The sequence below is a fragment of the Halichoerus grypus genome, chromosome 13, assembly GCF_964656455.1.
Source record: "Halichoerus grypus chromosome 13, mHalGry1.hap1.1, whole genome shotgun sequence".
In the NCBI taxonomy this organism is placed as follows: Eukaryota; Metazoa; Chordata; class Mammalia; order Carnivora; family Phocidae; genus Halichoerus; species Halichoerus grypus.
The window spans coordinates 77802784-77829833 of record NC_135724.1 but is presented as its reverse complement, the minus strand read 5'-3'; the positions used below and the strand labels follow the sequence as shown (position 1 = coordinate 77829833).

The 27050-nt window shown below is 47.4% G+C and overlaps 2 protein-coding genes and 1 long non-coding RNA gene across 5 annotated transcripts in view; 1 reads left to right on the top strand and 2 right to left on the bottom strand.

Annotated features, from left to right (window-relative positions):
* Positions 1-9665: 9665 nt before the first annotated feature.
* ISCU (iron-sulfur cluster assembly enzyme) lies at positions 9666-16767 on the bottom strand. The gene is made up of 5 exons (XM_078060851.1): positions 16566-16767; positions 14671-14784; positions 13692-13802; positions 11708-11786; positions 9666-10209 (listed from the first exon to the last, which is right to left on the bottom strand). Exons 1-5 carry the CDS (start codon positions 16677-16679, stop codon positions 10124-10126), a joined length of 504 nt encoding a protein of 167 aa, XP_077916977.1. The 5' UTR covers positions 16680-16767; the 3' UTR covers positions 9666-10123.
* Positions 16768-17510: 743 nt separating this feature from the next.
* LOC144379932 (uncharacterized) lies at positions 17511-19751 on the bottom strand. Its single transcript, XR_013443489.1, has 2 exons — positions 19562-19751; positions 17511-19019 (listed from the first exon to the last, which is right to left on the bottom strand). It is a non-coding gene; the product is annotated as an uncharacterized LOC144379932 (long non-coding RNA).
* SART3 (spliceosome associated factor 3, U4/U6 recycling protein) overlaps positions 17933-27050 on the top strand; it is a 36268-nt gene continuing 27150 nt past the window's right edge. Inside the window, exons 1-2 of one of the 3 annotated variants that reach the window (XR_004924929.2) lie at positions 17933-18436; positions 26714-26840. Coding sequence is in view for 2 of the 3 variants with exons in the window: in XM_036116694.2 (XP_035972587.1) it covers positions 18122-18436; positions 26714-26840 (442 nt within the window). In the remaining variant the exon portion in view is untranslated. The remainder of the gene's footprint in view (positions 18437-26713; positions 26841-27050) is intronic. The other 2 variants (XM_036116694.2, XM_036116695.2) reach the window with 2 other exon arrangements.

Here is a 27050-nt window from a genome sequence, read left to right as displayed (position 1 = left end):
GTGGTCATGATGGTAGAGGTAGAGGTGGTGATGGTGGCAGAGGTGGTAGAGTGATGGTAGAGGAAGAGATGGATGTGGAGGTGATGGTAGAGGTGGAGATGATGGTGGTAGAGGAAGTGGGGGTGGTGGTGGAGGTGTTGGTAAAGGAGGTGGTGGTTGAGGAGGTGAAGGTGGTGGTGATGATGGTGGAGGTGATGGTGGTGGTGGTGATGGTGGAGGTGATGGTTAAGGAGGTGGAGGTGATGGTGGTGATGGTGGAAGCAGTGGTAGAGGTGGAGGTGATGATGATGGAGGTGATGGAGGAGGTAGTGGTTGAGGAGGTAGAGGTGATGGTGATGGTGGATGTGATGGTGGTAGTGGTAATGGTGGAGGAGATGATGGTTGAGGAGTTAGAGGTGATGGTGGTGATGATGGAGGCAATGGTAGAGGTGGAGGTGATGGTGATGTGTGGAGGAGGTGATGGTGGAGGAGGTGATGGTTGAGGAGGTAGAGGTAATGGTGATGATGGTGGAGTTGATGATGGAGGTGATGGTGGAGGAGGTGATGGTTGAGGAGGTAGAGGTGATGGTGGTGATGGTGGAAGCAGTGGTAGAAGTGGAGGTGATGATGATGGAGGTGATGGTGGAGGAGGTGGTGGTTGAGGAGGTAGAGGTGATGGTGATGATGGTGGATGTGATGGTAATAGTGGTGATGGTGGAGGAGGTGATGGTTGAGGAGGTAGAGGTGATGGTGGTGATGGTGGAGGCAGTGGTAGAGGTGGAGGTGATGATGATGGAGGTGATGGTGGAGGAGGTGATGGTTGAGGCGGTAGAGGTGATGGTGATGATGGTGGGGGTGATGATGGAGAAGGTGATGGTTGAGAAGGTAGAGGTGATGGTGGTGATGGTAGAGATGGTGGCAGAGGTGGTGGCGATGATGGTGGAGGTGATGGTGGAGGAGGTGGTGGTGGTGGACATCCTTGCCTGGTGACTGATCTTAATGATAGTGCTTCCAAAGTTTTCCAGTGGGCAAATGGTTTGCTGTTAGTTTTCTGGTAAATATCCTTTCTCAAGTTAAGGAAATTCCTTTCTATTCTTAGATTGCCAAGATTTTGTGTCGCAAGTGGGTACTGAAGTTTATTAAATGCTTTCCAGTATCGGCTGAGATGAGACAAGTCCTTTTTCTCACTGTGGGGAACTGGAGGCAAACATCCCTGGGGCCATCTGAATGGGCTGGGTTTGTCTCGGGCAGGGAGCCTCCCTGCGCCCTGTCTGCCTTCCTGGTCTCTCCTTTCTTCTTCCCTAAAACACAGACGCTTTTCAAGGCCTGAGGAGGGTGAGGCATCAGAATAGAAATGATTTCCCCGTGCTGGGTCAGCGCTTTCTGCCTGCCTGACTTCGGCTCCTGTTTCCTGTCCTAATCCCGGCGGGGGGAGCAGTTCCCCCCAGCTTGTTCCAGACATAGCCCGAGACATTCTGAGGTTGCGTTAAAATGTTGGTGGCAGACAGACGGGGGGCATCTTGAAGCCTTGCATTCCTCTCCAGGATACCAGAAGAGGGGTGGGGGGAGGTGGGGCGGGTATGTGGTGGGGGAGGAATTTTTCTTGGGGGGGGTTGATTCGGGATGTGGGGAGAAGGGCTGGTTGCTAGGCGAAATCGGCAGAGATGAATCATGTTCTGGCATGAGTTGGTTATTGGCTAAAATAGAAGTTGTCCAAGTTTGTGGAATCTTTTTGTTTGAGCTGGAAGGGAATATGGAATCATTGGGCTCAATCTCCTCCTTTTGCAGAGAAACTGCAAATACAGAGCAGGAGAAAGATTTGCCCAGGGAGTGAGAATGGGTCTCTTTTGCCTCCCACCTTTTTCAGGACCCGTGGCCAAAACGGGCCTTTGGGAGCACTTCCCGTATTGTACACAGTTACTGTTCTAGGCATCAGAGATTGACTGGTGAGTCCTTAGACATACCTTCCCTGAGCAAGGTGAATCCAGAGTGCTGTGTATGGTGGAGAAAATGGACAGGGTGATGAGCTAGTGAGTAGGCACGGGTTTCTACCTGAGCCAGGGTGGACGGGATGAGAATGGAGGAGGCAGCCTTGGGAAGCTCTGGGGAAGGGGGCTCTGGGCAGAGGGGCCAGCAAGTGCAAAGGCCCTGAGGTGGGCATGAACTTGGTGAGTCTGAGGGATGGCAGGGAGGCCATTGGGGCTGGAATGGGGTGAGTGGGGCAAAAGGTAGGCAGGTAGGCCTCAGGGGCCAGAGAGACGTTCAGTGACAAGCTGTTGCTTGGCATAAATCCTGACATCTTCTGCCCTGTGGTGCTTGCTAAGGGCCTGTCCTGTGGATTTAGTAAGCACCTACTGTGTGCCTGGCTGTCCTGGGCACTTTGATTGTGTGACCCCATTTTGCCCTGTAACAGCCCCTCGAAGGTTTTTTAAATGAGAGGGGCCCACACTTGCTCGTGGCCATGCAGTGTAGGCGGCCCTGACCCAGGCTCTCTCCCTGAGGCCGTCAGCTCCATCAACTTGGCCAGAAAGGGACTCGCCTGCACGAGCAGATCATCCTTTGGTTCAGCTCCCTAGAAAAAAGAGTGGGAAAGGTCAAGAGGAGACAGATCGCGGCGGCCACCCAAGAAGGCTTGCCAGGAAGCAGGGCCATGGTGTCCCAAGCCTATGGGGTTAGAATGGATGAGTCCCCACTCGAAGGGAGATGGTCTCAGGGGCCCCGCTGTTGTGGGAAAGTGAGCAGGATTCTGGGGCTGCAGGGCAACTGGGACAGTGTGAGAAGCTCCCATAAAGCTCCTTTGCCCCCAGATAGTAAACCCAACAGATGCCTGGAATTCCACCATTAATGATTTATTCATTGGTGGTAAGCCCTTGGCTCCTCTTCTTGTAATACACACATCTCCTTTGGAAAACGAGTGGGAAGATGAAGGCTTGAAACCAATATTGTGATAAATTCTAGAGATTGTAAGCGACAAGGGCCCAGATGCAACTCTGAGGGGCTATTCGATTTAGAGCTCCCCATGGGATGGACAGGCATTTTGTTGGGGGTACACGGCTGTCCATCTCCTCCCTCAGCCCAATCCTGCTTTCTTACCCCCCTCCCACAGGTGTTGATACCAGGAACACTCCCAAATAAATACCCTTCATGCTAAGTTCCATCTCAGAGTCAGCTTCCTGGGGAATCTGACTTGTAACAATGATGGTGATGATGATGGGGATGGTGATGATGATGGGGATGGTGGTGATGATGAGGATGGTGGTGATGATGAGGATGGTGGTGATGATGGGGATGACAAAGATGGTGGTAGCGATGATGGGGATCATGGTGATGATGATGGGGATGGTGGTGATGTTGAAGGGGATGATGGTGATGCTGATGATGACCATGGTGGTGGTGGGGGTGATGGTGAAGGTGATGACAGTTAACATTTATTGAGAGCTTACTCCTTGCCTGGTTCTGTGTTTTTTTAACTTGACCTATGATAATCCATTCAATCCTCACAACAATCCTGTGACTTAGGAGCCAGTTTTCTGCTGATTTTTCAGAAAGGGAAATCAAGGCTCAGAGTGGTTCGGTACCTGCTTAAGGTCACATGTAGGGATCATGGCAGAGCTAGGATCAGAACCCAAGTCCCCAGGTCCCGATCCAGGGCTGCTCCCTAAGGCCCTGTTGTCCTGCCAGCGACCCAGGGCTGCGTATGGTGGGGAGGTGTTTGGGCAGAGGGGGGTCCAGCCCAATTTCCCCACTGGGGCTTCCTGCGACCCATTGGCCCGAGGTACTGGGGGCAGGATGGGAGGCCCCTGGACCTTCTTTGGCACCAGCAGCTCTAGGCCAGTAATAGTTGTCCTCACCCTGGGGGCCTTTTGGAGTTATTCTGGGAGCTGGGCTTCTCTGAGGTGAGACCAGGAGCTGGAGTTTTCCCAGGATAGCTGGGCGGGGAGGGTGGTGGTGGTATCTGAGGCTGGACCTGGGGGAGAGCCATGCCTGTGGTTGGCCAAGCACGGCGGAGGGAGCTTGCCCAGCAAGCCATGTATGACAGAAGTCACAGCTGTGTGTGTCCTGCATGGGGGCAGCCAGACTAGGAGGGCTCTGCAGCATTTAGAAGGCCTTACTGTGAGGGCCACTGTGGTAGAAAAGACATCATAGGTTGAAAACTTCAAGGTTCTAGTATTTTAAAATGAGTAACAGTAGCAGCAACGTAGAAGTAAGAGTAACTGCAATTACTATGCGTAATGGTCATAATAACACCAGTGCTAACAGTAATCAGGGCAGGGGAGAGAATGGAGTAGAGAAGCAGCAAGCAGAGTGCCAGGACTCTGGATCCGACAGCCTTGGGTTTGAATCCCGCCTCTGTCACTTCCGAGCTGTGTGGTCTTGGACATGTCACTTTACCTTTTACTTTCTTCATCCGTAAAATGGGATAATAATAGTCTTTGAGGCTTCCTGGGAGGAGTCCATGAGCTCCTCTGTATCAACACCGAGCAACTCTGCCTGGCAGGTGGTCAGGGCTGAGCTGTTGTGCGTGATCATAACCGGCACCGCGACAACGAGCTCTGTGTATCACGTGCTTTATTGCATTGTCTCATTTAATTGTCATGTCAACTTGACTGCGTAGGTACTGTTTTCATTCCCATTTTGCAGATGAATAAGCTGAGGCTCAGGGTGCTTGAAGTCCCTTGTTCAGGGTCACCCAGTGGCAGCTGGTGTTTGAACCAACCTTTCCGATTCCAGTGCTCCCAGCTCACTCTGCTTTGTCCTGCTGGTGCCTCCCTGTCTGGGGACGGCCTTCTCTGGGGGCGGGGGGTGGCTTTTTGAGGGTTGGCTGAGAAAGCCAGCAGATAGGCCAGAAAGAGCCACTGATGAGGAATGTACTCTACATCCATCTTCTGGTTGGGGCTGGAGCTCATCTGCAGGGTCCCCCTCACTCTGCCAAGACTCAGTGGGACCTAGAAGTATTCTGTCCTGCCATGAGGATGGACACAGAGCCTGCACTCCTGCCTCAAGTTCAAGGAGCCTCAGTTATCAAGAGGCACCTCTCATTTGTTTGGCATTCATTCATGAGAGAGAGAGAGAGTACCGAGCAAGGGGGAGGAGCAGAGGGAGAGGGAGCAGACTCCCCGCTGAGCAGGGAGCTTGATGTGGGGCTCGATCCCAGGACCGCAAGACCATGGCCTGACCTGAAGGCAGACGCTTAACCGACTGAGCCACCCAGGGGCCCCTCATTTGTTTGGCTTTTAAAGAAGACTCCAGGATAGGGACAGCTAGTTTTAACAGGACATGCTTAATGTGAGGATCTAACACTGTGCATTCTGATGTGGTCCCAAGTGGCCAAAATCTGGGAATAACATCTAGGAAAGGTTAAATTAGAGACATGGTCATAGTTGTGGTGTGGTGCTTTGAACAGGGTGGGAGGGGGATAGAGGACCTCAGCAGAGTGCCAACCTACTACTTCCTAGCTATGTCATCTGGGGCAAGTCATTCCACCATTCTGAGCCTGTTTCTCCATCCATCCATCCATCCATTCACCTACTGTCCATCTATGTATCCATTCACCCACTAACCCACCCATCCACCCACCCATTCATCTACCCAACCATCCACTCCCGCATGCTCCATCCATCCACCCATCCACTGACCTACCCATCCATCTATCTATCCACTTACCCATGAATCCATCCATCCACCCACCAATCCATTCATGCATGCATGCATATATCCATCCATCCATCCATCCATCCATCCATCCATCCATCTACTCAATAGGCATTTAGGGAGTCCCCTAATACGTTAAGAACTGTACCAGATGCTGGGTCCCCTAATTAAGACATTGCCATGAAAATAATCTACACAATCATCAACAGAAAACTAAATTATGGACCTTCATACATGGAATGTTGTGCAGCTGTTAAGAATGCGGCAGGTCTATGGGAACAGATAGGAAATGGCCTTCAGAAATATGGTCAAAAGGAAAATGAACATGGCAGAAGCATGTATAGTATGTTACCACCTGTGTAAAAAAGAAGTAAGAGAACGGTCTATTTAAACACATGTATACTCGGATTTGCCTAGAGAATTTCTGGAAGGACACCTAAGAAACGAGTATCAGAGACTGCCTCTGGGGAAGGAGACTGGGGAATTAGGGATGGCAAGGACACTTATATAGCACTCTTCCATTTCAGGTTGTTTGAATTTTTTTCTTGTAGCATGTTACCTATTTAAAACTGAAAGAAAAAAAAAAAAGCCTCAGTGTCTGCATAATGATTTGGAAAGACAAGAGAACAGCAAATTACAATGCGGTCCATGACACATATGTGATTAAGAAGAATAGGGGACTGTGAAAGCAGAGAGCGGCACCTAGCTCAGCCTGGGACAATCTAGAAGGCTTCCCAGAAGAGGTGATGCCTGAGATGAGGCTCCCAGGCTGAGTGGAGGTTAAGGGAAGACTTTTGGCAAGGGCATTCCTGGCGGAAGGAATAGCAAGGGGAAGGCCTAATGGTAAGGTTTGGCATCCTGGAGCAAATCCATCGATGTGGTAGGAAAAGTTTGGACAACTGGGAGCCATGGACAAGGTCACTTTTGTTTAGGAAGACCCCTCTGGCAGCCGCGTGCAAAGTGGATCCCAACAGTGAGACTGGAGGCAGGGAGACCAGTGGGGAAGCCGGGAGAGAAGAGGAAGGTCTAGACTGAGGCAGACGCTGAGGGGCAGAGAGGAAGGGACTCAGGAGCTCTTTTGTAGATGGGAAGTGACACCTCCTCACAGGACCGTGCACAGCCACTGAAATCATTTTAGCAAATTGATTTGCAGAGTGCACCGTGGTCTCACCCATGGGTGCACACTGGAAGCTCCTGGGGAGCTTTAAAAACACCAGTGCCCAGGCCCCACCTCCAGGACATGAGATTTAATGAGGCGCCGGGGTTAAACCGGGCTCCCAGACGACTCTGATGTGCAGCCAGGTCAGGGCCATGATGCTTGGTGGTGAGGTGGTCAAATGAATGGATTGGGGCTCATCCTGTGTTGGTGTATCATCTCCATGTGAAGGCTCAAGGCTCAGGTGAGCCTCTGATGTGCGGTCGGTCGGAATCTTTGGTGTGTTCTCCCAAAAGCAAACGAGGAAGGAGAAGTGTGGGCTTTGGCTTGAGTTGGTTTAAAGAACGTTCACCTCAGAGGGTTGTCACAAGAAGGAACAGAATACCAATGTAAGGGCCTGGCACGGGGCTTGGGTGCGGGATACTCTTGAAACTTCTACATCCACATCTCTCTGCCGAAGTTTGACTCAGAGGTGCTCAGATCTACTTTAAGCTCATTGAAGGGTACACGATGCCCTCGTGTGGTTAAAACTAGATTTGTCTGGGCAAAGCGGGGAGAGGGGGAGATCTTGAATGTAAGTCACAAAAATTCATTTCTTTTAGCTGCACAACCACGTATTTTGAGGTTTGGACTGTCCTGGTAATGTTGCCTGAGCTGTTTGTGAGCGGCCTGTGATGTGCAGAATTCTGGTTCAACCCTCAAGAGGCAGAGAGGTCTCATTTTTTAAATTACAAAGAAAAGCAGTGGGGGAATTGCAGTGTTGCCATATATAATGAAGAAGGGAACGAGACCAGCTTAGCCTAGAGGGATTGTGAATTAAATAGTAGAATGTGCCACACAGGACAATTTGACATGACTCCACCCAGAGGCCCTAATTGGAGATTCTTATGAGGCCCTGTTCTGTGGCCCTCTCCACAGGCTATTGAGGTAATGGCCTTTGAAGTTCTGGACTCAGGACTTCTCCAGGACTCAGAGGACTTTTTGTTTTTTCTTTCTTTTTTTTTTTTTTTTTTTTTTTGACAAAGGAGGTATATTTAAGAGAAGAGCCAGCCAGCCCATGCCTGGACAAAAAACCACCATCGGAAAACACACGTCTTACTTTTGAAGAGTTGAAGATTTGAGATGGTTAGCTGGTACTTTAAGATCATGTTTTTGCTAGAAAATTGGGCCTCCTTTAGTGGGATTTTGGCTGATGCAGGACTGTGGGTACCTCGCAGAATGATACCCACAACCCTGGGGGACAGATGGGGGTCAGGAGGGACGGTGGGTAGAATGTTAGGCATGCGGGGGCCAGGGATGGATGTTCTTTAAACCTCACGTCACTGTACACGGAGAGACAGCTCAGAGTGAACTACTCGAATAGCACACCTGTGCAGGGCAGGACGGAGAATGGACAAAAGCAGTTTCTTCCCTGTGGCCTGGCTCCCCCACTACCCAGAACCATCCAGGCGGCCATCAGAAGTCACAGGCATTAGAATCACCTATAGGGACCTAAAGCCAAAAATGATGGGCCTAGAAATCTCCATTTTCAACTCATCCCCTAGGTGTTGTTTTTTTTTAAAATCATACTGTTAACAGCCTTTAATGTATGAAATCTGAATCCTGTCAGTGATAAATACATACCTAGATAAACTTCTTGGGTCAAAGTTGTGGCTAAATTCATTTTTAAGTTCAGGGTTCCAAGCGGCTGGGCCAGTTCTCTGAAACCTCAACAGCCTTTCCTCCCAATGAGAGGAACAACGACCTGTGCTAATTCCATCACAATATTCATCACATTGGATTTTCATTACCAGCTTATCACTCTCGCACTAGACTGGGGGCCCCTTGAGAGCTGACGGGCACATTCATTTTGCTGTGAAGTAGGTACCAAATTATTTGTTACATGAGTAATATACATGTTTCTATTCAAAATTAATATTTGAAAATCCTCACAAAGAAACTGACACCGAGGCTTTTGATGTAGCCTGTGCTAAATCATTTTTAAGACTTGGAGCTGAAGCATTTTAGTATAAAAAGCTGGTACCTCTATACGCAAACTAGTTAAGAACTTCAAATTCATCATCTGTTCTTTTAGCTTTGCCTTCTAGAAAAATCTTCAGCTTTATCCACTCTGGCTGCTATGTTCGGAGATCTTCCAGTCTGGGTGATTTTAAGAGCATCATTTGTAGGTGAGCAGCTCGGCTTTCTTCCGTAGTGCTGGTAGTAGGCCTTATGCCTGTGTTCGCGTTGCTTCCTGTTTTGTCATTTGAGGTCTAGACCCACCTCTGTGGTGGCCACTACTGAAGGCAGATTTTGGTAGACTTTGAAAAGCTTGTTTTGCCAGAGGCTCCACGTGCTTCAGGGCTTGCAAGACGTAAGGTTCTACAAATTTCCCCATGCCAGAGGGCGGTCTAGCTGCTACCGTGGCCGTGGCCCTGGCTCGGCCTCACTGCTCTGAGAGTGCACTTCATCCCAGCCCAGGGGCCACCAACTCCACCCCTCTACCGGAAGGTGACAAGGCCACCACCACAGACACAGGCGCTCCCCGCCCCCCCCCCCCCAGCTGCTCTGTAGCTTTAGGGGATTGGCGGAGCCAGTGTTTCTCAGGTTTTAGCATTTCACAAACCAGTGAAATTACAAAAAGAATCTTCTGGACTCCTGTTGATTTGTCAATCTATTTTGTAAAGTACAACGAAGAGATGGCTCTCTCCTTTCACCTTTGCCCCCATTCCATAAAACGTGACACACATCTGGCTGGCTCCGTCCATGGTCTTTACTGTCCAGTTTGCTCAGAAAGGTGCACACATCATGGTCCTGTACCTGGGAGCCTCAAGGGGCTATGGGCAGGACCCTGGGGTGAATGAGGGATCCGAGAGACAAAGCTTATCAGAGAAAGACATGGTCTTACGTTCTTTTATTTTATATACGTATGCAATATACTTATATATATATATATGCAAATCTGTTTTATGTACAGTAATTGGTTCTATCAAATAATCATACCACGGCCTTCTATTGGTAATCTTCCCCAAGGTAGTTTTAGGTGAAATTAGATATTTGTGCACTTCGTGGACTACCGCACTTGAGCCTTCGTGACGAGTTTCAGTTTTGAGGCCATGCATACAAATCAAAATATAAACAGGGTTAAGGCGCTAAGAGGGGGCTGAAAGAAAGCACAGGACTTGGAATGAGTAAACTGTGTATTTTGCTTGCATGGCAGCCCCCAGGTGACCAGCAAGTGCTATGCGTGTCTCAGAGCTCCTTTACTAAAGCGTGGGGGGCTTTTGAACATCTGTAGTGATTGCGCGGCAGGTGGACAGACAGCAGGTTTCACCTGCTGGATGCTTTGCTGAGGGCTCACTGCTTCTCCGCCTCTCCTTTCTTGGGTTCTTGTTTCAGTTTGTAATCCGCTAGGGCAGCCCTGATTGCATCTTCGGCCAGCACTGGAAGGAGCACAAAGAAAGACAGTTTGTAGACTGTACAGAGAGGGTCTTGGGAATCGCATCTTTAAGAGCTGGAGGGCAGTGGTGCTGGGAAGGGCTTACCAGAGCCCCCCGGCCATGGTGCTGGGGGTCAGGAGCAGGCCTGGAAAGCCAGCCAGCTGTTTCCTGAGCCCAATTACTCCTGCCTGTGGATTAGGAGGCAGACTAGGGTTTAAATACCTGGGATTCTAGGCTAGTCCCTCAGCCTCCTGGAATCCCCTTTCTGTTCTATAAAACTGGGACATTCTTTCCTTGCCGGGATAGTGTGAGGGCTTAATAAAGTGACATGTCGGAAGGCCACAAGAGTGGTTAGTTAGTTCTCATCTGCTCACACGGAAGTCAGGAATAAATGTACTGAATGCTATTTGAGCAAGCTGCCATAACGTAGGTCATGCCACTCTGCTGACAGGTGGCATCTGCCACATCCTCCTTAGGGATCCCAAATTTGAAAACTCTTACTTTGGAGTCAATATTAAAATGAAGCTATGTGGGAAAATAAAAGCAAGCAAGCGGCAGAGAGCAGCAGCTAAAGGCTGCAGTGCCCAAGAAGGCCAAACGAAAAGGCTGGAGGTTTCTGAAAATGTTGACAAGCTATGGCCTTTATTTCTGGGTACTTGGAATCCCAGCTCAGGTGGAAAGAACTCAGGTCTTAGCAGACTTCCTGACGACTGTGTTAGCACGTCCCTGCCCCTCAGTTCCCCTGTGAGTCTTACTCTGGCAAGAGGCCTGGCTCTCTGCTGATTTTTAACTAATTTGGTCAGTAAGTTAAGGCTACTGTTTCTCATTCCCTCCTTCCCCTAGAAGGTTGAGAAAAGATGGAAAAAGCTTTAGATTTAAGACAGAGACTGAACTGGAACGCCAAGTGTAAGTCCTAAGGCATCTGGGCTTTCTCTTAGGACAGCGTACAGGGGACTGTCGCACGACGGGGCTTAGTCACTCCATGTGCACGTACACACGCAGACAGACGGATACACGTAACTGCACCTGGGAAGGAAGTGGTAACACATGCGACAGATAGGATTATGGCAGAAGCTGAACTTTCTCCTTCACTGGTCCCAACGTGACTCCCAACGGGGTGGGAACAGCACAGATTCTGGAATCAAAGATTGGGGTGTAGAGCCTGGCTTTCCCACTTAGAAGCCATGTGACTGGGGTGCTTTAAGCTGAGCCCTGCTTTCCTGGTAAGAGTGAGAGATGATGACACCATCTGTGGACTAGAGGACAATTCTGAGGCTTAGAGATGATACCACAAAGTGCTCGCCTGATGCCCAGCACACACCACCTCCTGTAAGACCCTCCTGGAGATAGGTTGTGAGACCCAGGGGCTTTAACCACCTGAGGGTTATGGACTCCGCGACCAAAACGGACTTGCCATTACTCTGCACAAATGCCAGTTGATGCCATTACAAAATTACTCCCAGCTGTGCAAGCTCGTTGGCATTTTGGAGCAGAGACTTACTGGAGCAGTGCAGTTTCACGGGGGGAAGACAGAGCTCCTTGGCGATGTCCGTGTTCTTGATGGTCAAGGCTTCCTCCACCTGAGAGGCATATGTGAGAAAATAGTAGTTTTAGTGATGCTCTAGCGTGAGGAACAGGCAATAACAAGGAAGGCCATAGAGGCCCTGAGGACAGGGTGGTGGGGGATGACTTTCCATTTAACAACCCCAAAGAACGCTCACTCGTGCATCAAGGCTGCAGCTGGGACTGTCCAGTACGGAGTATACACACTCCACCACTTGGCTGGGTAAGCAAGGCCGGCAGAGACACTTCTACAAGCCAGCCAGTGAGACGTCTCTTAGGGGTCTGCTTGAGGCCAGTGACAGGAGTCTCTCTTTAAATTTAAAAGCAGTGGTTTCCTATTCTGGTTTTGTGAGCATCAGCTTCACCGATGTCCTTGTACCAAATGTTTAGAATAAATCCCTTCAACTAGAAGTGCTGACTGGTATCAAGGTGGTCAGAGAGATGGCAAAGAGGCCAGTGGCACTCCAGCACTTGGCAGTGGCACAGACCGGTCTTGGGATCATCCTCTGCCCAAAAGAGAATCTGTCTGGTTGAAACAGACCAAAAAGGATGCCTGAGTTTGCTCGAGTGCCCAAGGGCATGGGAGGCAGACGCACGTGGAACGGAGCCCTGCTGCTGCCTTAAGGAAAGCCGGGGTTCCCCATCTGTCCCCCAGTTTCTCAGTTCTGCTGACTTCAAGGGTAAGGCTTCACGTTCTGTTCGTAGTAACTCAGATGGGAGGACCTCAAGGTCAAAGAAAGGCCCTCTTCCTCCACTTTCTGATCACAACTCAAAGGCCAGATTCTGGGAGCACAGGTACCTTGTCTCACTTCCCCTTTTCCCTGAGGACAGGTCTTAATAGATCACTTCAGAGGCACCTCCTCCAGATCAGGTTAGGTCTGTGCTCGCCAGCCAGAAGGCCCAGAGCCACAGGAAGCAGGGGGCACAAGGCATTGCTGTAGAGCTGCCCAGCTCCCCAAGCACACACCTCTATGACTCAGCTCCCTGAACTTGGTCCCTTGGGGCTGCAAAGATAAGCAGCCCTGTATTTTGGCTTTTCCAAGAGGTTTTAATGACTGGATTTTAGAAACTCCAGCTCTTCACTGGGTTTGGGACCTTCTACCTCTGCAGCTGCTGGGAAAGAGGCTTTGGCAGAGAACAGAACAGAAAAGATGCTCCAGCTCCTCTCATTTCCACCCTCAGAGGGTCTGCCAACGAGCCACCTAGATCACTGTTCTGATTTATTTGTTCACTTTGCCTCCATCTTTGCGGTTTTTGATTCTTTAATTCCTCTTTTAGCACAGGCTAGTTTGTTATTTCATGAATCCTTACAAGCCACCTGCAATCCTTCCTGAAACATGATGGAAGGAAATAAATAAGAACACAAACCACAGTACAACCTCTCCCACCCTTAGACTCCTAAGAAATTTTAATCAGCAAACTTGGAGAAAGCCATAGATTTCTTTGTACAGAGGGAGAGGTGAAGATTTTTCTTCTATTTAATTAAAATCAAAACTAAACAGAGGTGCGTGGGTGGTTCAGTCGGTTAAGCATCCAACTCTTGATTTTGGCTCAGTCACCATCTCAAGGTTATGAGATTGAGTCCTGCCTCGGGCTCTGTAGTGGGCGTGGAGCCTGCTTCTGCCCCTCCCTCTGCCCCTCCTCCTCCTCTAAAAACAAAAACAAACAAAAAAACCCTAAACAAAACACCACCCAAACCCCCAAATAAAAATGATCAACAAAAACCCCCCAAATAAGAAACACTTAACAAAATTATCCATAATCCCCAATGTGGAGAATTTAATCAAAACCTGAGGAGAAATTTAAAAAATTCTTAGAATATTTTGAAAAAAATCAGCCCCCATAACTAGACCTTTCTCTTAACTCAGAGGCAGGTTTGTCAGGAATGTGATTTAATTCTGTCAATCTGCAACCAACCTTACCGTCTTCCCTTTTACCCATTCAGTGGCTAACGAGCTGGAGGCAATAGCAGACCCACAGCCAAACGTCTTAAACCTGGCGTCCACAATCTTCCCCTTTTCATCCACTTGAATCTAGAGAAGAGAGAGGAGTTAAGCAGTGGTTCCTGGCACTGCCCTGTAGAACCTGCATTTATGGGGTTCACTGGGGCTCTCCCCAAGGGCTTTGGTCTTGCTTTCCACACTCTAAGTTTTAACATTACTGAATTTGCTTTGTCACAAAGGGCTCAGTGATGAAGTGTTAAATGTAGGAATGATCATCAGAATGATACAGGCCTACCCGGTAAAGATAAGCTGAAAAATATGCCCCCCCCCCCTTTATTTTGCAACCCTAGTCTGCTTTTTGGCTATGAAGTTCTGCTCCTAGCTGCTCTGTCAATCTGCATCTTTAAATGCTGGGAGAGTCTGCAGTAAAGGTCTCTGGTTAGTTTTTTAGTTTGGCATGAAATGACATCTAGTGGTTTCCTCCTGCCTTGTTTCTGTTTTCCAAGATAGGCATGAAGACCTCTGGCAAGCTGCCTCCTCACCACGATGAAGTAGATGTGGACAAAGCTACGGTTTACTCAAAGCGCCAGTCATTACCTTTGTGTTGTTTCCAATTTGGGGGAGGCTTGACATGTGGCATTTCCTGTCTCACTGGGGATTGCTAACTGAATGGTTGTGGTTTTCCTTTGATCAGTAAAATTCACAAAACTTTCTACTTAGCTGAAGTTGGAATTTAAGCTGATAGTTGAGTAGAAAAGCGACACCAGAAGGGGCCAGCACAGTGTACAAGAGAACTACTGCCCTAATAATTGTTAACTTCGAACCATGTCATCATCTCACAAGAATCCATACAGAGCCCAAATGGAAAGCTGTGCGTGCAAATGCTTTGTAAACAACGAAGCACCGTATGAGCAATGGGGTCACTATCATTACCATCAAAGATAAAAACCAGTGGTACCTGCAATTTCATTACATCACCACATGCTGGAGCCCCCACCAATCCAGTTCCAACATTTTTTGATGTCTTGTCAAGGGACCCCACGTTTCTAGGATTTTCATAATGATCAACAACCTGAAATGAGAAGGTTAAGAGAAATCTATGATCACCCTTTTTTGTTACTGGTCTCCCCAACCTGACGGTAAGCTCCTTGGAGTCAGCAAGCTGAACCTGGCAGACAGCCACTAAGCATCAAACTTCACCTGGGGAGGAAGGCTTACACTTATGTCAATGGGACTTTATGACCCAATCTTTTTGTACCTCTTCTCCAACTACCTTCAGAGATTTGAGTTACTGGAGAAAAATCAGCAAAGTCATGTCTTAAATCCATAGTTTTTTTTTTGTTTTTGTTTTTAAAGAATTTGAGAGAGAGTGAGCAAGAGAGAAAGCACAAATGGGGGGAGGGGCAGAGAGAGAGAGAGAAGCAGACTCCCCGATGAGCTGGGAGCCCGACCTGGGGCTCTATCCTAGAACCCTGGGATCAGGACCCGGGCTGAAGGCAGACGCTTAACTGACTGGGCCACCCAAGCGCCCCTCCATAGGGTTTTTGATCACAAATAATTACCTGATCTTTACCACCTAAGTCACCAGATTTAGGCTCAAATAACATTTCTGGTATTTCCAAATAAATCCATCCTCAAAGGATGATTAGTATTAAGAATTTTAAAAATAAGTATGGTCCAGTAATCGAAGGATTTCCCAGAAGCCTCAAGGAGAATGTTACACGAGGAACAATGCTATGGAATGTGTCCATTTGTGTATGATAAAACAGTAACTGTCCCATTACTCGACTTCAAGGCCCAAAAATCACTCTGGTGGAGCAGCGCACCCTGGTGCCTGAAAGGCTGCTAGCCCACGTTCGTCGAGCGTGTATTGTCAACAAAACACACCCCTACGCGGGGGAGGAGCGAAGTCCCAGGCAGACGCGGAAGCCAGAACAAAATAGTTACGTATTCAAACTGGCACACAGAGGACTTTAATGTAACCTTGAGACTTGTTTACTAGTTAGTCTTAAGTCTCCGATCTTCCAGTCTCTTTTACCCACTTACCCGACCACGGATTTTGACTCCAAGCCCAAGGACCTACAAGATAGTACTTCGTCTGGACTTTTTGCCCCATGTTGATTCTTTAGTCGTTCCCGAGTGGGAACTTTATGCCCTCGGAAGGCAAGGGCTGCAAACTATGCACCTATCCCTACTCCCCAAAGCCTTCCCCCCCCCCGGCAAAAAAAAAAAAAAAAAAAAAAAAACAGGACAAAATTAAAACATTATGACTGTTGATTACGTGTCTGATTCCATTCGGAGGCTGAGTTCCTACAACAGTAACTGCACCGTAAATGATCTCATGTGCTGGGCACCATGCCGAGAACTCCACAAACACTATCTCGTGTAGGGAAATGCTAAGAACCCATTCTACAAATGGGGAAAACAGGTTCAACGCAGAGCAGGGACTTGCCCAAGGTCATTTGGATAGGGCACTGGCCTCGCTGAAGCCGGAGCCCGCGCCAGTGTGCGTCTGTCCCTGGAGTCAGGCTGGCAGGTCATAACAAGGCCCTCCTTCCTGGGCTGTTGGGTTTTGAGGCACGAAATCACAGCCAGCGGCGGGGCCCACGCGCAGCGGTTAGTTCTATCTGCGCAGCGAAGGAAACCTAGTCCAGTCAGAGTCGAGTGAGGGGGTGGCCCCTACCCCCGCCGCAGTGGGGGGGGGGGGCTCCCAAGGCCGCTCACAACCCCGCGGCCACTCGTCTCCAGATCGGGCCTCCGCTGAGCGCCGGCATACCTGGGTCCTTTCCGCGGTACTCGCCCTCCCGCCCCCTTGCCAGTGAGGGTCTCGCGCATCTCCTCATCTGCCGCTACCTTCTTGTGATAGAGCCGGGCCGGAGCCGACAGTTCCCGGGCAGGCAGGCGGGGGCTCCGCAGCAGCAGGGCCGACGCCGCCCGCCTCAAACGAGCTCCTCCAGCCGCCGCCATCTTCCGAGCTTGCGTCTGCGCAGGCCGAGCGCGAGCCGGAAGGGAGGAACGCGCCCGCGAGTCGGCTCTCGGCCTGGAGCGCGCACCCTTTTACGTCACCGCGACTTCGCGCCTGCGCCCTTCCCCTCCGTGCGCGTGTCTGCCTTTGGTCCTGTCTTTACCACGCCCCTCCGGGGTGGGCGGGACGCTGAACTAAAAGACTGAAGTTGGAGGGTTTGTTCGGAGTGCAGGGTTTGGATCTGAGGGGGCCTCGGGCGGGAGTCGGGCCCAAGTTTGCGTTCACAAAGCCCACCGCCGGAATGCGGCATAGTGGATCAACCAGTCTACTTTTCTCAACCCGATTTTGCAGCTTAGCAAGTTGAGGGTCAGAGAGGTTTAGTAACTTGTCCAAGTCTGTCCCAGACAGACGGATTTGGGATTTAAGCAAGGACAATCCTGAGTTAGAATCCGGATTCTGCTCCTTCCTGGCTGTGTGGCCCTAGGCGAATGACATCATCTCTTTAAGCCTTGATCCTCGCTTTTGTACTAATTCAAGGACAATTCATTCATTGAGCAAGTGTCATGTGTCAAGGCGCTATACTAGGCTTTGGGGGGTCCAACAGAAAGAAAAACACTAATTCCTTACATAATTAACCTTGCTAATGAGGGAAAAAGGCAACAAATAAACAATATTTTCCTACCTCAAAAATGGGAGCTTAACTGAGGAAACGAACAGGCCATATCCCGATTTTTTTTTAAAGTATGTATGTATATGTCTGCATGTATTTCTTTTCATAAAGCAGCAAACTAACATTTACATGACAATGCCTGGAAATGAAGAGTTTCTAAATAAACGCTTAGTAATGGAATTTATTAATATTGGTTCGCAGAATATGATTTTATAAAAAGCAGAAAACACACCTGTATTTAACGCTTACTTGGGCACCAGGTATTACATAAAGGGAAGGAATCTCTTTGGGAAATAGGTTTTTCTGGGGAATGGCGCAATCGATCCTTCCCCGGGGACTTGGAGTTTTCTCTGCGTTTGAGGCTCAGTTGCTGGGGAGACTGAACCACGCGCCAGGTCGTGTTAGGCGGTAAGGAGGGCATTTATTCCGATTCCTTTTGACCTTCTCAAGATGGCGCCAAACCCTTCACTTCAATCATCACTCCCTGACTTCCTCTACGGCCTCCACTTCCTGTGCAAAGACCCAACATCTGTCCGAAGTTGCGACGGAACCCATGCCGTGTTGGGGAGTTCTTATTCTGAGAGAACTTTTACACCTATGTAAAAGCAATACGAAGTTTCATACATTCCGAGATTTTCCCGTCATTCGAGGCTCGCAGTTTCTCTTTCGGCAGCAGGGAGAGCGGCGTTTGATCAGGCGCACGCCGCGGGCAGCTTCTACTTCAGCGGGTCTTCGGCGGCCGCGAGAAGACCCGGGAGTCACTGGAAGCGCAAGATGGCGACGGCGGCCGCAACATCGACTTCAGAAGCGGAGGCTGAGCCCAAGGCCGGGCCCACCGCGGAGGGCGAGGAGGATGACGTTAAGACGGCTAGGACGAGGAGGAAGGTGCTATCGCGGGCCGTGGCCGCTGCGACGTACAAGGCCGTGGAGCCGGGGTGGGACCAGCCGGAGGAAGGTGCGAGTGAGAGCGATGGGGACGAGGAGTACGCCATGGCTTCCTCCGCGGAGAGCTCCCCCGGGGAGTACGAATGGGAGTATGACGAAGAGGAGGAGAAGAACCAGCTGGAAATCGAGCGGCTGGAGGAGCAGGTGCGTCCGGGGCTGGGCGGCGGGCTCTTTGTCTCGGGTTCCCAGGCCCCGGCCCTTCTCCCCGGTCTCCGGCGATAATAAAGCCGCCAAGGCCGCAAAACCGCTATTAATCACAGCTCCCGTCACTTGAGCGTTCCCGCTTGCCGGCTGCTTTGCAAGCGTTATCCCATTGAACGCTCGCAGCGACCCGGTGAAGGAAGTGGAGTATTCCCCGTTTTACGGGAGGAAATTGAGGCTCCTCGTGGAGGGAATTCTGTAGCTGAAGATGACACTTCTGCAAGTGGCGAACCAGGCCTTGAACTCTGGAACGACTCCAGAGCTCCCGTTCTTAACCACACCGTTAAACTGGTCAGCAATAGCAATAAAATTGCACTCGTAAGAGAGTGGGTTTTTTTTTTTTTTCTTTTCAGTAGCGATGCCCACAATGATGAACTGCGGTGTGATAGACAAAGCAATGACGATGATGATAGAAATGGGACGGTAGAAATTCAGCGTCTGGAGGCTAAGGCCCCAGTTGTAGCTAGTCCATGCTCGTGTGAGCTTAGGCAAATTTCTGATCTTCTCTGAGCCTCCGCTTTCTCCCCTGTAAATTGGGAGCAACAATTTCTGCATCATGTGGTTGTCGTAACAGTAATTAATAGCCCAGTGCCTAGCATCTCTTGGTACCGTGATTTCTAATTTGTAACTCCTGTGTAACCCAGGGTCTCAGCATTAGGATAATTTGAGAGAAGGTTAATAAAGGGACTACTGTGTTTATTGAAGTGTGGTCAGAGAGATCAGGAGGTGCAGTACCTCAGGGCTAGTGACAGCAGGACATTGTGTCCACCTTTAGGCGCAAAGAGATGAGGGGAGAAAACCGGCCAGTTTCTGAATAGTTGTGTGGAGAGGGCACCTGAGAGCAGGTGAGACCTTTAGTCAGGGGGTGCAGCCCTAGCTTCCCATCAGGGATTGGGGTGGGGGAGAAATACCCTGATTTCTCTTCTTCTCTCCAGACTTCTGCTGGTGCCCTTAGCGGGGCAAATCCTGTTGGAAGCAAGAGAGCCAGAGACCCCCACGGATGTGGCCCACACAGGAGGGCACAGAACAGGGAGAAGAGGGGGAAGTAGAATTGGGAGGGCAGGGTACCTGGATGGTTCAGTCGGTTAAGCGTCTGCCTTTTGCTCAGGTCATGATCCCAGAGTCCTGGGATGGAGTCCTGCCTTGGGTTCCCTGCTCAGCAGGGAGCCTCCTCCCTCTGTCCCTCCTCCATGCGTGCTCTCTCTCTCTCACTGTCTTACAAAAATAAATAAAATCTTAAAAAAAAAAAAAAGAATTGGAAGGGCAAACAGAAATTGAGCACATTCTCGTTTTAGCGATGAGGAAACAGGCTCAGAACAGATGATGAAATAATTTGCTCAGAGTCACTCACAAGGGGAATTGAATTTATCAGGGTTGTCTGTGGACCAAAAGCCACACTGATATGAAATCACTTAGTGATGTGAAGTTGTTAACCTGCATTACTCACTTAACATTGCTGGAGGTGAGATTCCTTATAATGTCATCTTTAGCAGTGATATTTTTGTTGTGAAATAGTGATGATATCCATCGGTATCGTTTGTTTCATCTGTCATCACATTTGAATGTCAAAGGAGCCCAGTTGGGGTAGGGAAGTGGTTACCTTTCCTGTTTTTTAGAAATAAGTACGCCAGTGTTCACTCAGTGTTTTATTCATTCAGAAAATGCAGTGTAATAACAGGGTGCCAGGCAGACTATGTCCCTGTCCTGATGGAAATCTGTGCTTCTGACTTCTAGCCTTGGGCTTCTCCACGAGCCATTAGCTCACTCTTCGGTGAGTCAGGGGAAATACGGATTAGCTGTTTGAGCGGAAGGGGAAGCTTGGAGCAGAAAGATTAAGGCCTTGGTGAGGGTAACCAGCTAGCGAGAGAGCAGGATGGGTCAGAGCAGAGGTCTCCTGGCTACTGGTGTTCTGCAGTTGCCCGCCCTGCCTCAGGTCACAGAAGGTGGTTTGGAGCTCAGACAATGATGTGAATTGAAGAGCCTCTGGCTTTATCAAGCTCTTTGTCATGGGGTCTAGAGGTTGATTTTTCCAATTTTTCCAAACCTCCCTCCTACCTCATCCTGATTCCATAGCCTAGTTCCTGCTGTAACTGCTCTTATGGTGGAGTGTAATGTTGGAAAACTTTTAGACGGGCCTGTGAAAAACTCAGCCTTGTCATATTTGCAAATTCCAGTTCTCTGAGTGTATTTTATGGAAGCTTCAAGTTAGTTGCGGTATCTGTCCATGTAACAAAAGCAAAGATTTCCCGTTGTGTTTGTGTCCTGAAACGAAACGTGGCACCTCATGGTTATTCCAGCTCTCTGAGCCTGCCCTGTCCTAGGTGGTTGAAAGTAGGGTTGTAACAGTGCCTCCCTCACAGGGCTGTTGCGGAGCTTAAGCGACCTGCTGCTTACAAAGCTCCTGGCAAATTTGACACATAGTAGGTGCTATGCCATGGCCCGCTCTGTACTTTCCCCCAGCCTTTCCGTGATTGCAGGGGTGGTGTCTTTTGGACCAGGCCTCTTGTTGTTTCTTCACCACCGCTCCGGGTCTAGGTTGTGCTGTTAGGGGTCAGGAAATCAACACATCATTTTGTGCGTTGGCTAAGCCGCCTCTTTTCTTTAAATCTTCCTTTGTTGTTATTGATGTTCTGAGACCAGAATAGACCAGTATATGTGCTCACTTGTTGGTGCTAAGCGAACTCTGTTGAAATGTCTCTTAAATGCATCTCTGTGCATTTAATACACATGCTTTTGGAGTACCTCTTCTTATATAGTGTCTTTATTATTTGGGCCTTCTTAGAAATCAGAAATTTAGACCAAAAGCCATCCTGGGAGGCAGTTTCTCTACTTCATTGACTTATACCTTTTTATTCTGACCTACAGATGGTATTCATGTAAGGGGCACTTGTATAGACATCAGTACACTAGCAGGACTGTCCCACCCCCCTTCATGCTCCAAAACCACGTTCAGACCCAGGTGAGTTGAGAGCAGTGGGTGACAGGGAGAGCCTCTGCCTCTTCTTTAAGAAAGTACATTTTGGGCAAACTTCACTTCTTTTTTTTTTTTTTAAGTTTTTTTTTTTTTTTTATTTGAGAGAGAGAGAGAATGAGAGAGATCACATGAGAGGGGTTAGGGTCAGAGGGAGAAGCAGACTCCCTGCCGAGCAGGGAGCCCGATGCGGGACTCGATCCCGGGACTCCCGGATCATGACCTGAGCCAAAGGCAGTCGCTTAACCAACTGAGCCACCCAGGCGCCCTTTTTTAAAGATTTTATTTATTTATTTGACAGAGAGACACAGTGAGAGAGGGAACACAAGCAGGGGGAGTGGGTGAGGGAGAAGCAGGCTTCCCGCTGAGCAGGGAGCCCGATGCGGAACTCGATCCCAGGACCCTGGGATCATGACCTGAGCCGAAGGCAGACGCCTAATGACTGAGCCATGCAGGCGCCCCATGAATTCATTTTAATAGACACAACCAGTGCCGCTCTGTTACATGTCTTCTGTCTGCGGGCCTTTTTCTTTTGTTCTGTTAGTTTGTCAATCCTGTGTCAATTCCACGGTCTAATTCATTGTTACTGAGACAAATCCTCCTCTGTGTATTTTAATGCAGTAGCTAGCGTCTAGATTATTGAGTACATTGTCAGAGTGTTAGTTGGATAAGGAGAGGGAAATACTTCGTGCTGAAATGTTGTGGCAGATGTTGGAAGAGTAGACACTAGTGTTCATGTATAGACTTAAGGGAACCTTATACCCCAACTCATATGAAAGCTTTTTGAAAAAATTAAACTTTCCAATTTGAGATAGTTGTAGATTTCCTTGGCAGTTGTAATGAATTCTATAGCGATCCTGTGTACGCTTTACCGGTTTCTCCCAACAGTAACCTCTTGTAAAACTGTAGTGTAATATCACCACCCAGATGTTGACGTTGATATAGTCAACACACAGATCAGTTCTGTCACCACAAGGGTCCTTCTTGTCTTTTTATAGTTACAGTTCCTGACCTCTGGCAACCACTAATCTGTTCTCAATTTCTATAATTTTGTCATTTCAAGGATGTTAGGTAAGTGGAATCATATAGTATGTAATCTTTTTTGGATTAGCTTTTCTTATTCAGCATAATTCCCTTAAGATTTATCTGACTTTCGGGGCCCCTGGGTGGCTCAGTTGGTTAAGCCTCTGCCATCGACTCAGGTCATGATCCCGGGGTCCTGGGATCCAGCCCCATGTCAGGCTCTCTGCTCAGCGGGGAGTCTGCTTCTCCCTCTGCCCCTGCTTATGCTCCCTCTCTCTCTCTCTCTCTCTCTCTGTCAAATAAATAAATAAAATCTTAAAAAAAAAAAGATTAATCTAAGTGGGGTACTTGGTTTTCATTTCCTTTTTCTGGCTGAGTAGTATTCCACAGTGTGGGTGCCCCACGGTTACTTTAACCATTCACCATCGAAGGACGTCTGGGTTGTTTCCAGTTTGGGCTACTAGGAATAAAGCGGTTACGAACATTCGCATACAGGTTTTGTGGGAACATAGGTTTTATTTCTCTGGAAAAATACCCAAGGGCGCACTTGCTGGGTGATTGTAATTGTGTGTTGAATTTTGGGAGAAACGGCCCAGCTGTTTTCCAGAGCTACCATACACATTTTACATTCCCATCAGCAACATCAGCAATGTATGAGTGAGCCGGTTGGGGTTTTTTCCTCCATCTTCTCCAGCATTTGGTATTGTCACTATTTTTTATTTTAGTCATTCTGTTAGATGTGTAATGATACCTCATTGTGGTTTTAACTTGCATTTCCCTGATAGTTAATGATGTTGACTACTATGTGCATTTATTTGCTGTCTGTGTGTCCTCTTTGCATATGCCTGTTGGTTCATGTCTTTTACCCATTTTCTAATTGGATTCTTTGTTGAGTTTGGCGTTGTATCTTTTAGATACTAGTCCTTTGTTGGATATGTGGTTTGTACATATTTTTTTGAAGTCTGTAGCTTGTCTTTGCATCCTCAATAGAGTCTTTCATAGAGCAAAAAGTTTAAATTTTGATAAGGCCCTAACTGGTCTAGAGTTTTTATCATGAATGGTTGTTAGATTTTGTCAAATGCATTTTCTGTATCAATTGATACAATGATTTTTGTTTAGCCTATTGATTACTGGATTACAGTGATTGATTTTCAAAGACTGAACTATGAACTAGTCTTTTTTTTTTTTTTTTTTTTTTTTTAAGATTTTATTTATTTATTTGACAGAGAGAGACAGTGAGAGAGGGAACACAGCAGGGGGAGTGGGAGAGGGAGAAGCAGGCCTCCCGCCTAGCAAGGAGCCCGATGCGGGGCTCAATCCCAGGACCCTGGGATCATGACCTGAGCCGAAGGCAGACGCTTAACGACTGAGCCACCCAGGCGCCCCTGAACTAGTCTTATGTACCTAGAACAAATTCCATTTAGTCATGGTGTATGATTCTTTTTATACATTGAATTTAGCTCTGTAAGTTTTCCTCTCCATACTGCATTAGCTGTATCCCTTATTTTGACTTGCTGTATTTTCATTTTCGTTCAGTTCTACATATTTTTAAGTTTTCCTCAAGACTTTTTCTTTGACCCATGGATTCTTTAGAAGTGTATCACTTAATTTCCAAATGTTTAAAGATTTCCCTACCATTACTGATTTCTAATTCTGTTGTGATCAGAAAACATACTCTGTATGATTTCACTTTTTAAAAATTTGTCAGAGTTTGTCTTACAGCCCATGGTTTGGTCTCAGTAAATCTTCCATGGGCTCTTGAGAAAAAAAAAAAGATGTATTCTGTTACTATCAGATGGAATGTTCTATATATGTTAATTAGATCCTTTTGGTTGATGATACTGAGTTTCTTCTGTATGCTTGCTGATTATTCGTCTAGTAGTTCTTTTAGTTGCTGAAGTGGAGGATGTTGAAGTCCCTATTGTAAGCGTGTATGTGTCTCTTTTAGCTCGAATAGTCTTGCTTAATCTATTTTGAGGGTCTGTTGTTTGTTGCATACACATCTAGGATTGCTTTGTCTTCCTGGTGGGTTGATCCTTTCATCATTTTGTAATGCTCCTTTTATCCTTGGTAGTTATATTTTCTCTGAAATCTGCTTTATGTGATATTAATATAGCCACTTCTTTTTTTGGACTAATGTTTACATAGTATATCTTTTTTTATCCTTTTACTTTCAGCCTTCCTGTGTCCTTGAATTTGAAGTGAGTTTCTTGTAATCAGCATATGGTTGGGTTGTGTTTTTATCCGCTCTGCCATTCTCTGCCTTTTAATTAGTATATATATTTTTAAACATTTATTTATTTATTTTATAGAGAGAGTGTGCGAGCGGAGGGGCAGAGGGAGAGAAGCAGACTCCCCGCTCAGCACAGAGCCCCATGTGGGGCTCAGTCCCATGACCCCAAGATCATGACCTGTGCCAAAATTAAGAGTCACATGCCTAACCGACTGAGCTACCCAGGTGCCCCTTAATTAGTATGTTGAGACTATAAACGTTTAAAAGATGTATTTATTTATTTGTCAGAAAGAGAGAGAGAGCTCACAAGCAGGGGGAGTGGCAGGCAGAGGGAGAAGCAGACTCCTCTCTGAGCAAGGAACCTGATGTGGGACTTGATCCCAGGACCCTGGGATCATGACCTGAGCCTAAGGCAGACGCTTAACTGACTGAGCCACCCAGGCGTCCCAAGAGCATAAACATTTAAGATAATTATTGCTATGTTAGGTCTAAAGGCTGACATTTTATTATTTTCTATTTGTTTCTTCTGTTTCTTGTTCTTCTGTTTCTCTTTTCTTGCCTTCCTATGAGTTACTTGAACATTTTTTAGGATTCTATCTTGATTTATTTATAGTGACTTTTAGTGTATTGCTTTGTATGGTTTCTTAGTGGTTGCCTTGGGAATAGTTTATTTGACTTACATGGTATCTGTGTTCTACCACGGAGTGAAGTGTGGATATCGTCCTTCCATTTAGGTCACTTTAGCATCCTCACTTTTAAATATCATTGTTTTGAGTATCAGGTGGTATTAAAATTTTTGTGTCAGTATCACATACAACTTAGAAAACTCATGAGAAGAACCATCCAGGATACTTGTCTGTATTTCATGCTCTTTCAGTTCTTCCTTACTGATGCTACAAGATTTCTTTTATCATTTCCTTTCTCTTCCTTTAGCTATCTTTAAGAGAAAGTCTGCTAGTGACAGATTCTTTTAGTTTTCTGTTGTCTCAGATGTCTGATAGCTTTTTAAGCAGTTATTTTAATTTGTTTTAACTTTTAGTTTGAAAAGTTTCAAATATAAAAATAAATCTAGTACCTATCACTCAGCTTCAACAGGTGCTGCCATTCTTGTTCCTCCCAGTAGAGGTTTTTGTTTTTATTGTTTTCGTTTGTTTAGTAAAAGAAAAGAGCTCTTTTTTTTTTTTTTTTAAAGATTTTATTTATTTATTTGAGAGAGAGAGAATGAGAGAGAGCGAGTACATGAGAGGGGGGAGGGTCAGAGGGAGAAGCAGACTCTCCGCTGAGCAGGGAGCCCGATGCGGGACTCGATCCAGGGACTCCAGGATCCTGACCTGAGCCGAAGGCAGTCGCCCAACCAACTGAGCCACCCAGGCGCCCAAAGAAAAGAGCTCTTAACCTATATAGCTGGCAGGTGCTAAAGCATGTTATTTATCACGTTTTTAAATCCTCACAAGATGATGATGGGTATTAAAGAGGGCACGTACTGAATGGAGCACTGGGTGTTATACGCGAACAATGAATCATGGAACACTACATCAAAAACTAATGATGTATGTATGACGATTAACATAATAAAAAAAACACCTAGTAAAATAAAAAAAAATCCTCACAAGAACCTTAAGGACTAGACCCTAGTGGTATCCCCATTTTAGAGATGAGGAAATGGAGGCTTAGCAAAGATAATGACTTGCCTTAGGTCACACTTGGTGTTTGTTTCATCAGAATGTTTCTGTATTTCAGAGAACAACCCAACTGGGTTCTGATAGGGACTGGAACAGAGTGGAGGCGCTGTGCATTTATTAGAGAAAGCCCCGTTCATTGATTTTTCTTCCTCTTCCTGGGGGTATATTTTGCATTGCTGTTTCAGTGGCTCTCCCAGATAGCCCATCTGTTTTGTTTGTAGCGGACATGTGCATTGTCACCAGTGGTGAAAAATGCTAAGTTATTTTGATGGTGGCATTTTAAATTTCACCTTGTGTTTTTTTCCTCTTAGCTATCTATCAACGTCTATGACTACAACTGCCATGTGGACCTGATCCGGCTGCTCCGGTTGGAGGGGGAGCTTACCAAAGTGAGGATGGCTCGCCAGAAGATGAGTGAGATCTTTCCTTTGACTGAAGGTAACGTGTCAGCAGTCGGGCTGCTTTTATAAATACAGAGAAATGAAGACTATACATTCTGTTTTCAGTGCTGAAACTGGGACGTGTTCCTTAAAGAAGTGTGGAACATATAAATACAGTGGAAAGAAGAAAACCCATCATCCAGTGTCAGTGTTTTCTAGTTTTTCATCTTTTAGTTTTTTGCAGAACATAGTCGTGATCGTGTAATAC

Coding starts and splice junctions, on each gene's coding strand:
- ISCU (XM_078060851.1), bottom strand. CDS start 16,679: ATGGCGGCGGCTGGAGGAGCTCGTTTGAGGCGGGCGGCGTCGGCCCTG. Junction 14,785..16,565: donor CCCGGCTCTATCACAAGAAG/GTAGCGGCAGAT, acceptor TTCTCATTTCAG/GTTGTTGATCATTATGAAAA. Junction 13,803..14,670: donor GTGATGTAATGAAATTGCAG/GTACCACTGGTT, acceptor TCTCTTCTCTAG/ATTCAAGTGGATGAAAAGGG.